The 15077-nt window shown below is 34.9% G+C and overlaps 1 protein-coding gene across 13 annotated transcripts in view; it reads right to left on the reverse strand.

Annotated features, from left to right (window-relative positions):
* Nucleotides 1-15077, reverse strand: part of NCOA3 (nuclear receptor coactivator 3) — a 70148-nt gene that overhangs the window by 23643 nt on the left and 31428 nt on the right. For 9 of the 13 annotated variants that reach the window (XR_014226909.1, XM_082292840.1, XM_082292838.1 and 6 more), the window contains 8 exons: nucleotides 13318-13391; nucleotides 6761-6868; nucleotides 4825-4997; nucleotides 3242-3342; nucleotides 2091-2265; nucleotides 1349-1537; nucleotides 1037-1138; nucleotides 107-247 (listed from right to left, as the gene is read on the reverse strand). Coding sequence is in view for 12 of the 13 variants with exons in the window: in XM_082292840.1 (XP_082148966.1) it covers nucleotides 107-247; nucleotides 1037-1138; nucleotides 1349-1537; nucleotides 2091-2265; nucleotides 3242-3342; nucleotides 4825-4997; nucleotides 6761-6858 (979 nt within the window). In the remaining variant the exon portion in view is untranslated. The remainder of the gene's footprint in view (nucleotides 1-106; nucleotides 248-1036; nucleotides 1139-1348; nucleotides 1538-2090; nucleotides 2266-3241; nucleotides 3343-4824; nucleotides 4998-6760; nucleotides 6869-13317; nucleotides 13392-15077) is intronic. The other 4 variants (XM_082292841.1, XM_082292839.1, XM_082292834.1 and 1 more) reach the window with 3 other exon arrangements.

The raw sequence follows: 15077 nt of genomic DNA on the forward strand, positions 1-15077 counted from the left end.
CATGAAAAAAAGGAACATAGGCAGAATTTAGCATTTTTGTTTTTCAGAAAAAAATGCAGCCCCTAGAAGATGCAATATGACCCAAACATTGTAAACTGATTTTTACCTTCATGATAGTGGCGTTTATTTGACCACGACTGCCCATCATTATGGCATAAGAATCTCTGGATACACCGACGAATTGTATCTTCAAAGCCAGGTCTCATAGAAGATCGTAATGAGTTTGTATCAATGTTGACAAGTTTGCCTAACATGAAAAAAAATTCACAAGTTAAACTCTTTATGACTATGACAATTCTTTTTGTATAAATATGGTACATTTCATAAGGCTCCAACACCACCCTTTTAATCACCGAATTCTGAGCATGCAGAAGTTACATTTATGAATTATCTGCCATATGAGAATATGATGCTGCTTGTTGAAGCATCACTATTCAAAGGGATTTATATAATTGAGTAAGAGGAAGTTAATCACCCACAGGTCAATGTCAGAGCTTTAGAAAACAGTAACTTTAGTCTCTGGTTACAGGCACCTAAGGGATGCACAGAGTAAAATTTTAAAAAATACTGACCAATTACACAGAATGAACATCATAAACACAAACTGGCACCTGAAAAAGTCCCATTTAGATTAAACAACTCTTTCGATTTAAACAGCATAAACCATTTTAAACACTAGCTCATGTATTGTATAAAAATACAAACATTCTGAAGGACTTCCATTCGCTTCAGTTATGACCTAAAATATTTCTTATGCGTAAAGGAAAGCAGAATGACAACCATTTGAAATGCTAGTTAAAACACAAGTAATGCTTTTTACCAAGCTACCAAACAGTAACATAGAGAAGAAAATGCCTCCCACAGTTTTTATTACACCTCACTGCCAACAATGGTATACTGTAAAAAGCAGTTGGGAATTCTCAGTATGAATTCCATTAGTCACTACAGATACACAATATATACTCCATTTATTTAAAACAAGAGCATGTGGACAAAGAAGACTCCTTCATACCTTCCTCCTGGGTATGCTTCCTACCTGAAAGATCATGTCTTGTAACAAAGCTCTCTGGATTTGTTGGAAATGCCCTTTCTGCAGTTGCGATACGGCGCGCCACACAAATCATGCAGGACTGCAAATCTGTATTTAAAAAAGAATGTTTCTTCTTTCATCTTCTCCTGTTTTACTCTACTGAAGAATCTAATGAAATAGCTGAAGCGTCTTTCGTTGTTACAGTGGAAGTACAGACAGTAAGGATTAAAGTTGCTGTGTTCTTAGAAATGGATTGCAAAACACCAAAGAGCTTTTCCCAGAAATTTCTATGCAGGATAATTCCACAAAAATTCCTACCTTCCCCCTCTTCCATCATAGCTCTTGGCTGCGATAAAGCAAAGCACTGCATAGTTTCATATCTTTGACGTATATCCTGGTAGCCATCTACATCTTCCAAGAGATCATGAGAGCTTTTCACCATCATCCGGCAATTGAATGTATGGCTCTTCTGTCGAGGTGTTTCATTAGTCCAAGCAACTCCATTAACTTAAAAGAACACAGTGAGAATTCATATAGATTTTCAGATACAATCAATTAATAACTGATTCTTCTTAATTTAGATACCCTGTTCCTAGATTACAGATAATAAAGACTATTTTAAGATGCCTTCTCAATATACCATCAATATAAGCTCAGCATAAAATAGGAGTATTGAGAACCAAGTAAAAAACACTCTTTCTTTTGCATGACACTTTCAGTCACTTGAAGAAGTGCTGGAAAGTCATTCATATATTTTAAAAACAAGCAGTTCCTTCAGCTAGCCTTGTGGTATTAGGAAAGGTGTTCCTTAGCGTCGCTGTTTGAAAGTTACAGGTAAACAAATTGCAAAGGCTAAAGTAAAGTGTGAATTTCCAGCACATTTATTTCTGATGGTGTGCTGTTGTAAAAACACAGTAATATTTATCAAGATATTTTTGTAGACAAAAATTCTTTATAGAAGCAATCTCTTTTGAAAGGTTATCCATTACAAGGTCTCTTTTTTTTCTTTTCTGATTGCTTTCAAATAGCCTAGTAAGTGTAGTAAATCAACTTTTACTACCTGAAGATTTAGGTAAGTTTTTAAGAAAGTCCTTCCGGTCCTCTTCATGCAAGATACCATAGACACTTGTATTAACCAAATCTTCTTGTTTATACTGCAGATACTGTGTGACATTTTCTGATACAAATACTATGTTCCCATCTCGATTTACAACAAAGAGGAAGCCGTCCAATGCCTAAATATTAACACAACAACATATAATATAACACATACTGACTAATTTTGAACAGAATTTAGTTTGAGAACTGTGTGGGTGATAAATGTCAAGTCACAATACATTAATTTATTTTCAAGGATAGAGATGAAGTTTTAAATTCTTCTTTGAGGAAAAGTGTGCCTGGTAGAGAATTATTTAAATAATAATAATAACTAATATGTTCATTTGATATTCCATTCAGCTTTCACACTGATAACCAGCCTTCTTGTTTCATTCTTAATCTATACGAACACTAGATCATGAATTTGTAACATTAATTCAATAGCTAGCAAATTGAAACAAGAAGTTCAATAGAAACAAGTAGTATGTCATGAATATGAATACATTTCCACTAGCAAGTGATGAGATAGTAGGATCTAGCCAAATACTGTATATTCTTAATTGAAAGAAAAATTCAATATCTATGTTACAAAATTAGGCTTCAAAAATGCTTTAATTAACTTGTAAATATCAGATTGGTCTTCTAGGCATAAAGAAAGGCTATCTGCTATGTACCTTTGTTTACTATTATTCTAGGGTTACTTTGCTTGATGGCAACATCCATTCAAAATGCTTCATAATTCAGTAACACAAATGCAAACACACATAACAAACCTCTCCTTACTCCTCCATTTAATGTCTACCCCCTATAAGAAATAAAATATTCCTTGTACGAATAAGCATTGCTTCAGTAGAATTTTGCTAATGACTGCTGGAGTAAATAAAGCATAGGAGTATTAGAAAAAGTCAAAGGCTATTCTATTTCCTTCTACGGAGAATTTCAGCAAAATGAAGGACACATGATAGATTTTATTCCTGACCCTTTCAAACATACTTCTGCATGGTTCTTGCATGCTGTTTTATTACTATAGGATTGCATACTTTATTGTAATATTTTCACCTGCCTTAAGTATTTTGTTCCACAGGAATTTACTAGGGCCTAATTTGTACTTGCCTGTAATAAAAGAGGTCCCAATGAATCCTTGTCAATAACTCCTTGACCCGTGGAAGATACATCAGCTTTCTGAACATCATCATCATTAGAAACTGCTTTTCCTGAAAGCCAAAAGATACATTTCCTGAAAGTGACATTTCACGTGAAGACCACATTTTAATATAACAAGCCAGATTCTAGGAAGCTTGTGAATAAAGGCAATAAGAAGCACAACTGAGAGAGGAAGGCTCACATACTGTTAGTTGCTAAGACTAGAAAAATGTAATGGCCGCATAATGCCAAACTCTTCGCTCACATAAATTGACTTGGCAGTTGAAGTTGACAAGATGAACTTGCTTTGTGAACATTTCTTGTTTTTCAGATACCGTCTGAGGAGTCTTTCAATAGCCATTAAACACACTCATAATATATATCTCTTTGTCGTGCTTTTATTTTGATCATCTCATTATCACTGGTCACAGTCTTCAGATGCCATCACCACTGTTCTACAAAAAGGCCTTGATTCATGTTAACAGTCTTGTGTCTGTATGTGTATATATGCACGTGTGTGTGTGTGGGCATGCGTATAATAAAACTGTATTTTAAAATCAAAATATCCTAAATTAATTGATTGCACAGGAAGGTGGTATGGGAATCCATGCCATGCAGCAGAATAACAGAAAAAAAAATTGTAAACTTTATTTTGTGGTACTTGCTGGCTGGTTAAGCAGACCACAAGAGGAGTGCATCATCTCAACTCCAACATTAAACATTAGAACACACTGGATGGCACTACAAAAATCACTAAAAGCAGAAGATGATTCTTAAAAGTAGTTCTAGCATGTCTTCATAAGATGTGGCAATTTACCACAACAGGTAAGATATACACCACAGCATATTCCGGTTTTCTAATGCTTTACTGACCAAATGACACACATAAGCTTGGGAGGCTAGTCATTGAGAGGAGGAGATGGGGGCGGGGTGGTGTTTTAAAAAAGAAATTATATATACCTCTCACTCTGTATTTTGAAACATGGGGTTTGCACCCACCTGTTTGTTAAAAAAAAAGTATTACATCACTTAGGTTTACCCTATCTGACAGAAATTACCAAGATATGATGCATTGTTTCTTTCTCCTTTGTTGACTTGGCTGTATTCTGAGTACATTCAATCACACTAAAATAGCATTAAAAATCACTATCTGTGATTGGAGGCTTGCTCATAAGAAAAGGATGAATTTCCTAGAGCTGAAAGGCAACAGCATGTATTCTGCACACCGATGAGTATTCGGTGTATTGTACAAGCTGATGGTAGAGTACCATCTCCTTTTTTTGACTTTGCCTGTGGTACAAAACTGGTAAGAAAGATCATACAAAGTTTTAAAATCTTGATTCCCAATAAAAAGTGTTGATAAATACCTGTTTACTTTTAAACAGAAAATTACTTAGGGTGCATTTAAGGTTTGAATCAAGACAAAGCCCAAAGACCTGCTCAGTTACACGGTATTGTGAAAACCACTACTCAATTTCCCAGGTAACTATTGCTTCAAAAAAAGAATCACAATGAAATTAAACTATTCATTTTGACTTAGCAGGGAACTGTACCTTGCTCTTTTATTTGTCGAATCTGTCTCACGGTTTCTTTTAAAATAGCACATTTGTCTGGTTTGACATTGAAATTGTCAATGTCACTCAGATTAGCAGATATCAGCTCAGCCAGTTCTTCAATGTATTTGCTTTCCTGCTCACGTCGACGCTTTTCACCACTGCAGACCAGACTAGGAATCAAAAACATTGTTTCATATACTTACATACCATCCTATACAAAACCTGTGCTCACTCTGTGAACTATAATGTACTTCACTTAACACCCTCCCATTAAACCTAGGCAGTAGTTATTCTTCCAGCGAACATGAATCCGAAGGGCGAATATGTGTGTTTTGTTACACTGGTGTTTGGTTTGGGGTTTATGTTTGGTTTGCATTTTTTTTAAGAATTTCAAATACAAATTTATATCAAGAGGATAGAAGAAAGCTATTAATAAAAAAAAAATCCTCCTGTTTTTACTCTATTACTTTATTGACAGATTTCATGAAAAGAGCAACTGCTTTTGTCATAAAATTGTAGCACTCCTACAGAAAGTATATTTTAACCTTAAAAGTTGCTTTACAGTTGCTTAAAATTTATTAGACAAATGAAACTGAATTTTAACATTCTATTAACTCCCTTCAGTTTGCTTGTAAAGAGATGACTATAAGAGGTGATACCTCAGAAATTTCTAGGCCAGGATCTATATGCCATCTCAACATGCAACCCCAGACAACCTAATGTTGCTAGATACAGTGTCTCTTTGAAATTCCTTTTCCTACCCAGGTTAATATGTTGAGTAAATATACTGTCTCCAGACTAAATCAATAGGGAGAAATGTCATACACAGTATGGCAAGAATAGGAGAAGAAGGACTCAGGGCAGGGGCAAGAATGGACACATCAAGGTAACTGAAAGAGAATAATCATTCTTTGAGAAGAAACCAAGCGAAAGAGTTAGGAAACTACGGATGGACCAACACTGGAGAAAACAAATACATTACAAAGCAGGAGCTTGAAAGATAAAGAAAGCTAATGAAGGGTGACAATCTGAAAAAGAATTCCTGAATGGATAGACAGACGCTGCAGAAAGAGAAAATGGAATGGAGGACACTCATAAAAAGACACTCAGATACAGTAGAAGCATTTAAGGATCTCATACACAATCTGTCGAATGATGAAGGCAATTGGCATGGGGCACTGGGGATATATATATAAAAGGGACAAATATTAGCACACAGAACGCCTGAAGATGAATTTAATAAAAGTTAATACTCTGTAGGAAGAAGAACACAAAAGGATAAAAGAGAACACTTCACATGATGGAGAGCAATGAAACTTGTGGGGAACAGAAAACTGAGTCCCTCAGACAACAGTTATCTGACAGAGTTGGGTGAGGGCCAGGCAGGTAGTATAGACTGCCAAAATTTAAGATGAACTTGCAAAGAACTAGTCTAAAGAAGTACAAACAAATTAGCAAAAAGCTCAACCTCTTGCAGTATTCTTTGCTAAATGTAACTGCCTGAAATGAGGCCTGTCAAATCAATTACCAGCTACAAGATGTCACCTTAAAAATTACTGTGAAGCAAGAGGTTTTTCTTCTTTTGCCTTGCAATCACAACTTCAAAAGTCATTCCTTATCTAGTGGAAGGTATCCCTGCCCATGACAGGGGAACAGGAACTAGATGATCTTTAAGGTCCATTCCAACTCAATCCATTCTATATGTTCATTGTATTAAAACTTCCACAAGAGTCTAAACTATAAAGCACAGTTCATCAACTTTGGCATATCTACACCTATTAGTAAAGTTACCTATCTTCACAACAGAAGCTGACCTAGAGAATTTTTCAACTAAACAAATTCCTTAGTTAGAACTTACTCTAAATTGCAATGCAAATTTGAGAAATATTTTTCAAAACTCATTAAAAACCAGAAAAGTTCTATATAAACCTACCTTGCTCCTGGTGTATCACAGGGCAATGGCTTGCGCTTCCTTGACTCATTAGTCAAACTATCCAACGACTTTTCTCCTAATCCACTCATCTTGACCATGCATCAGCAACTAAAAGCAATGAAACAATAATTGTGAATAAAATGCTCAAAATACTAATTCAAAATACAGAGAACTTATCCAGATAAGCAATTTATCAGATTTACAAGTGAATTTTCTTACTGCAAATCCATAAACTTTTTTGCTACTAAAAAATAATGTTTGGATACCTTTCTTTAAAACCTACCCCATATTTAGCCAAAACACAGGTTTATAAAGCTTTGTATCATTGTAAGCAAAAGTAAAGGTTAAAAATGCATTTAATTTGTTTCAGAGATATTTAAAATTTCCACCATTGTACTGGGACCACTGCATAGCTTCAATTCGTCTTAAAAAAAATTCTCAGTATTTAAATATATATTTCAATAACCTGAAAAGAAAGTGATAAATTAATGTTGTACCAAAATACAACTGCAGAAACAAATAATTTTCATCCTTAGGAGTAAATCAAGGGGCTTACAAGAGTTTCACACCTGTCTCTGTATAAAGCCAACAGATTACTATTACCATCGTCACAGGTTACTATCGTTTTTGTATCTCTTGCTAAACCTTCTAAAATGAATACAGTTTTCTAAAACTTTGAGGCCAAGGCAAGCAACGACTTCAAGCATCTTTCACTTCTATTGCTTCTGCAGCAAAGACTGGGCCATAACCCAATAAGATATCAGGTAATTTTGTTTAAGTCTAGTTACATTAAACAAACCTGGCGGATTAGACATATATGACACTCATCTCCCCTCACTCCCAGGAAAAAAAAAGGAGCACAGGCACAAAGGAGAGAAGAAAGCTGTGTCAGGTCCTGCTACGCTATAATCAACAACATGCTGAGGGAAGAAAAAAAATTTAATGGATCTATGCTATGTATGTAGTTGGAGTATTTTAGAACATAAGTAGAACTATAAAATGATCTAAAAAATTGGTCTTAGTCTTTTGTACTACAATGAAACAAAACAGATCTGGGCAGTTAGAATTTCAGCATTAATTTATCCTTTTTACAGAAATTTCCAAATTATGTGTAAATTTATTTTACTGCATTCTAGTTCAGACCACAGTTCTTTACCCTATACAGCAGTGGCAATAAATGGTGCTAAATATTTAGTTAATAGAGCTAGACTTGTCAGTTAGAGAGAAACTTTTCCATAACATAACCCAGGCACTAAGAGATTGTGACAGAGATCTTTCATAGAAAAATTTCTTTATGTCCACGAGCGAAAACCACCATTATTACATTCGTTAAAAGAAACTGGCCTAGGACGACCAAATTCCTAGGAGTCAGTGATCACATAACACAAGGACAAGGAACCGACAGAACTAAATGAAGTTTATGTTAAGGTATCAGAGGCTGGTAGCCAACGGACTCAAGCAGCTCTGCAGAACAGAATATGGGCACCCCGTTGAACAAGAAGTTAGTAAAACACAAGTCAGCAGTGTATCCTTACAGCAAAGACAACCAACCCCTCAGAAAAGGCACCTAATAAACTAACTGCTTCCAGGACAAGACATCTGAGGAGAGGGGGGGGAAAAAAAAAAAAAAAAAAGAAAAAAAAAAAAAAAAAAGAAAAAAAAAAAAGTGTGTTTTACTGCTCAAAAGTAGTAACTTTCAAGGTTACTAACCTTGACTGACTGAACTTTTGTTTATTGGCTTCTTGTGGGGGAAAAAAAAATCTGCTTTAGTTTTTTCTAAAGTCTAAACTGAAAGGACACACAAGAACAGATTTACATGAAGCAGTATGGGGGTTTGAAATTCTCTAGGTGGAGAATTTAAAAGAACATTCTTCTTACAGCAGTACAAAACCTTTAAAGTTAAACAAGACAGAGGACTGGATTACTCTAGCATGTGTAAAAAGCCCAGAAATAAAAATGCCATCTTTTTAAAGTACGAATTCTCTTTGCAGCTAAGAAAATGTTACAATGCTTAACATAAAACTGTATCATAACCAGTCCTCATGCCAATCGATATGCATTACAAAAGGAAGGATAACATGTTTTTAAAATGTTAACAGAATTAAACTCAACAATCAAACGTAATCTTCCATTTGAAATAAACAATTACAAAAGATGCCTAACTCTGTATTATGGGCATGAACTGTACAGGTAAGAACTTGGTATTACATATAAATATTTGATTAAAAAACCAGGATGAATAAGACAAAATCAACAGAGACATGGAAGAGCAAGTCTGAAGACCTTTATCCATTCATATATTCCTCCAGGGCAAAAAACTCCCAAATACGCATGTAGCGGCCTACGTTATGTAAAGTTCAAGAAAAATACATTGCTAGGCCACTAGATGACAGTACAGAACTGGAGAACTGCAGGGATCGTATTTCCTTCATTTAAATGGCTAAATGAAAAACTACTCTTCTGAAAGAGTACGCAGTTGCCAAAAAGAGATTATAAAAACAGCTTATGATCATGCAAAAAGCAGTTGATTATCTGAAGCTGATACTCAGCATTACATATGACTCAAGGTCTTATGTCTACAGACCTCACAGCTAAGGCTGAATCTTCAGTTATGCTGTCAGTGACACATGCGCACATTCCCAGGACTGCCGCTTCCCTTCCTGTAACTACACTTGCAGGCTGAGTATAGACAGAACTGCAGGTTTAAGAGCTAATGTGGAAAGAGAAAGGAAGAGCGCAAAATGTAAGGCTAGCTCAGGAAGGATGTGGACAAAGCAAGTATTTCTGAAGCCAAGAGTAAATTCTGTTTAAGAGGAGGAAGCATTTGAAACACATTAGGCAGTTGAAAATTTGAGCTAGGACAGATATTTCACTCTAACATAATTTTGAAGGTTACATGGTTGCATTAAATTATTTAGAATAGAAATGTCATTTTTGATTTAACATCTACTTGTGCTGAGAAATAACTCGCAACATGATTAAATAGAAAACCAAAAATTATTACATTTTGTCTCAGAAACATTATAAATATCAGAGAATAAAACCCTTCTTCTATTTTAAAAAAAGCACTTTTCAGTGCCTAAATATAGGAGTTTGGACAAGGAAGGAAAAATCAGTAATTTGCATAGGATGTTACCGTACTCTTACACCCAAGTAGCCAGTGGTAGTTTATGCAGGTCTGAAGCTGCAGAGCTGCTGCACGTGTGTTTTTCTTTCCCTAAGAATATACAACAAGCCGCGCAGGCAGGTCATGCCTAGAACAACTCTGTAACTGTTTTGCTAAGGAAGTTACAGAAGCTGCTTCCCAATACAGATGGATTTACAGTACAGATTGTTAACGGTCAAACTAATTTCCCAGCTACAGGAAGTATTTGCAAAAGAAGCTACTACTCGGTCAGTTAATAATGAAAGAAATCACCAGTTCTAAAAGTACCGGGCGTTATATTTATTCATTGGAGATGAACCTGTAATTTCTAATGGGCTAAAAAGCTTTTCCAAAAGGAAAGCTATTTTGAGGGTTTGGGGGAGTTTTCCTGAAGTAAATTATTTCAGAAGACAGCTCTGAAACTTCTATGCATTTTTACTGCTAAAAGCAAAAAAAAAAATTAACAGTGGCATCTTTGTAAACTTACTTTCTGAGCTAAGAGGCAACAACATTATTTCTGGCTTATGAACCACTAATGCTGGCTAGAAAGGCTTCTCTGCTAGTTATAGCGCACAATATTACCTACCTAAATGAAGCACGTTTTTAAAGAAAATAATTACAGAGTGAAATTCTTTCTATTATTTGCATGACTAAAATAAATCTAAAAGCTAGCTTAATTTGACTAAATAGCTCAGTTACCACATAAAACTGGGCAAATACAAGAAATTCTGTTAAATTTTAGATCAGTATAAATTACCCAAAACACAGGAATGATAATCTTCTGTCCTGGAATATTATTCTTACTCAGAATAATGGAAATGCAGACATGACAGCAACAACTTCCATGAAAAATCTGACAATTGTTCTGCTTTCTTTGAAGTTGCATGCAGAAGCTCAAAATATAGACAGCAAACCTGCTGCAAAGAAGGACAACTAACAGTGGGACTGTATTATGAACTTAGGCTAACAATACACACTATTATGTACTTTTCAATGAAATTTGTATGCGAGTATTTGCTTAAAATGCAAGAAGCTACAGCAGATTGAGTATATGTAAGGATGAAGAAATGCTGAATATAAATTCTATCCAGGGACAAGACATGATGTTTTTCTAAAATTTATCTGTTCCTACTAATATAATTCATAATTTCTTGGGATTTCTACATTTTAAAGCCAGGTATTTAATGAACAATAACTTCTACATATAGAACAGTACTTAAATGTTTGCCAGTCTGATGTCATCATCACCTGCAACTAATTTGAATTTCTAAATTAAACTGCCCATGTTACTCCACTGTATTGGAATACTTCGTCATTTCATTGAACACTGTAGAAATTAAATGCATTTTTTGCTACACTGCACATTTAGCCATTGAAAACAGATGACACAAACCCATACATTCTTCTGTCCAGTGTGATTTTCTAAAGCGTATTTGGAGAAAAAAAGCCCTAGCTCTTTCCAAATAATTTAGATAGGTATGTGTTCGTATAAAACAGAATGTTAAAGTTGAAAGGAATAAAGATGTCCAGAGCCCTCCAAAGTTTATACTTCCAGAGAAACAAAGGTGACATAAGAAAAGGTTCAAAGTCTTCAAAGCAACGCACTGCTTAATTCCATTGGTTGTAGCAACAATGAACCACTACATCATGATGCTCCTAACCCCACCAGTGGAGTGGAACCAAAGGCAGCAATATTTTGAGCAAAAGTTCCAAACTTTCGTGACTATGTGCAACATCTTTTCAGGAATAATCCTAAGTTTTCCAACATTCTTCTCAATTCAAGAAAACAAAAGCTAATGAAGATATTCTTGTTCAGCATTAACTGTGCTGAAAAAACACCAGTCCTTATTATTAAAATGCTAAAAAGGCATTTAATGCTAAAATGCTTAAAAGGCCTACATCCTTTGCCACATCATTTGTCAGTGAAAAGCATAAATGACCTGTTAAAAAGGTACTGGGTTCTGCACATGGCAGGTAAAATAAATTCCAGTAATTACTAATCCATCCATTGCAACAGCGTATGTACAGCCTTTCAAACACAACCATAGAATTTAAAGAAATCATGAGCGTTCATGAGTAGCAGTTTCCAACATGCCATGGTTTCAGTATTTTGACAGGGTAAAACTCATTGTCTTCTAATATTCTGCCCTGGAGTAACAAGAAAACAATGCACATGCCAACAATACAGTATGTTTGAAATGGGGGAAGTTCCTTAGGCCATTTCCTATAGAGCATTCAAGCCAAAATGATGTCAAAATTACTAGGCACAGTAAGCAGAAAGTTTTCAATTTGATGCAACTATTTCTTCCCTGGTCTTACTCAACTCATCCCACAGAATTTGGAAAGCTACTAACTTAATATCCCTTAGATTGCTTTCTGCTAGCTTGTCTTTCAATGCACTCGTTTCCTTCTCCAGCTCAAGAATGATTCATTCCCTTATGCCCAAATTCTCAGTAGCTGGTAGATGAAAGACCTATTCACCAAACAGGACATGGCAAGCGAGAAGATTTTGTCCTAGCAGGGGCCCAAAAATACAAACAATTAGATGCTTCGGATTTAGTTTTTATATCTGTTTCTCTGAAACAGTTGACTACCCTCCAAAATGCGTAACTATACAATACTAATTTAAAACATATCCAAATTTTTTTTTTAATAATATTTTTTGAATGAAAGCATTTTTAATACTTTGTTGGTCCCATGAAACCACCAAGTTTTTCCTATATTAAGTATGTGTACTTGTGGTATCTTGCATCCTTGAAGCTCTTCTATCTGAGCTGATTTCTTGTTTGAAAAATTGGCTAAGCAGAACTTAGCATTACTTAGAATAAGCCAATTACAAAGAGTTAAATCAAACAAGTTCATTTCAATGAATCATGAGGATGCCCTGGAACTTTTAAAATTGTATACAATGTTAAAATATTAAATATAATTCTCCCTCCTAAAAATCAAGATGTAAGTCACACATTTTTGCAAGATGCATATTGTAGTATTTAAATTTTATTTGATAATAAATAAATCTAGAGGATATTCCATTCTGCAACTCTTTATTCTTAGTGGAAATTTGTTATTTCACACCTGTATCTCCCTCAAATACACATTAAAAAAGTATCAAAGCTTTCCAGTGAAACTTCTGATTCAAAATATTATTGATATTATGCAGAGATTCTTTTGCTCTAAGACTGACCACAGAAACAACTGATGTTTCCACTTACATAGACAGGAATCCACAAGAACATAAGCAGCAATTTCACTTTCTGGCAGTAGTGCAGTAAGGCTTTTGGTTTGAGTTGGGTTTTTTCCTTCTTTCTTCCCTCCCCTCCCTTTTTTTTAAAGTACATGCTTCTCATATACTAAACTGTAGCTTTAAAAATGTTCAGGTATATATAGTCCAAATATGAGATCAGTCACTTACTAGTCTTTAGCAAACATTCAAGCACTGCATATTTTTCAGTGGACCTTCAGAATAAGAAGTCATTAAGTCACATCCTGAAAAACAAAAATAATATATAATATGTAACTTCAAGTAACTGTCATCTCTGCTATACATTGAACAGCTCAGAATTCTGAATCTTAACATCACAAGTGACATCCAGTAAGGCAGATTTTCTTTCACATAACAACTAAAAGTATTTATTTTAAATGTAGTGTTCCTCTCTTTTTTTTTTTTTTTTAAGAAACAGTGAAACTAGTATAGATGTGTGGTCTTAGTAACTTTTAAATTTTAATATGAAAAGCCACACTATCAAAGTAATTATTTAGTGAAGATATGACCAGCAAGTAAAATTAAATGTGCAGCCACTCTACATTGGTCTGTACACACTGCTTGCTATGTAACTAATACATGAGAGCAACAAATTGTTTTCAGCGCTATGAACACTCAGGTTTCTGGATCGCTCTCCTTCTGTGGAATTCTACAAATGATTCATCCATATTATCATTCATTTTATACAAAGTATGATTAAGTGTACTAACTAGTGAGATTCCAGGTCTCCGTGGAGAATTACAGTAACTTGGGAAAAGTTTTAAACAACAGCTGTGCAATTGATCTTTTGAAAACTGCTTAAAGTGCTATGTAAGGCAGAACTTGCTCAAGCTAATAAATTGCACTTGGGAAGTATTTATGAGACATTCACATGTAAGCACACCATAGTCCTACCCAAAAGAAAGAGTTTAAAAACTGATACCTACATGCAGACTATTTAATCACTAGCAGGCAGGTGAAGGAGTTTTATTTAAGTAGCTCATTTCTTAAGAAATTAAACTGAAGCTTTTCCTACCAACACATTACATATGCCTTCGTCTGCTTTTTAACCATCCCTTTGACAATACTGATTGTAGCTTTATTTATACAAACTTGAATTAACAACTAGAAGGTTGATTGACAATACGGTCAAATAAGAGTAAGCATCAAGTGTAAATTTTCTCCTAATTAAAGACTTCAATAACACCATGTTTATGCTACATCTACCTCTGCTAATCATGAAAACTCGGCCAAAAGCGCACACACACACACAGAAGAAAAACCTAAGAAATCTTAAAATGCAGTATCAGAAACATTTGTATGTCAAGTAAAATAAATCCTTCAGCTTTTCATTTCTGTAAAAAATGTTATACAAGACATATACTGCTCAGTGATAGCTTGATATCTAGCTTCCCTGGGGTAGTCTTATATACCCAACAAGGGCTCTTTTCTGATGTCTCTGCTGGACAGAATTTATAAAACAAAAATGTAGCATAAATTACAGTCACAGTTCAGTCACATGTGCAGGTTTTTTCCTCAAATTTGAAAAACATAAGATGGAATACAACTCCAGAATATGAACTCTATAAATAGTATTGCAGTAAAATAATTAAAAAATAACCTTATGAATAATTTGAATCTGGAAGACTAGAGCAGCATTTGCACTCATTTGGTCTGGCCAAACACTGCAGAGGACCATTCTAAGAGAACTCTCAACTGGCAGGGCAACCTAGACACATATTCTTGGTTCTGTTTTACAGACCCAAATGATACTAAAACAGCCTGAATTAGGGATGAAAACCCTTCCCGGTGAGCGAAAACACTACACCAAATATGCTACAGCAACATGTCATATGTCCACAGTAAATCAGACTTCAAGTTACTACCACTACAAATAAAACAGGATATATAAATTCTATAATCCACAAAGT

This window comes from Coloeus monedula (genome assembly GCF_965178545.1).
Source record: "Coloeus monedula genome assembly, chromosome: 17".
NCBI classification, from domain to species: domain Eukaryota; kingdom Metazoa; phylum Chordata; class Aves; order Passeriformes; family Corvidae; genus Coloeus; species Coloeus monedula.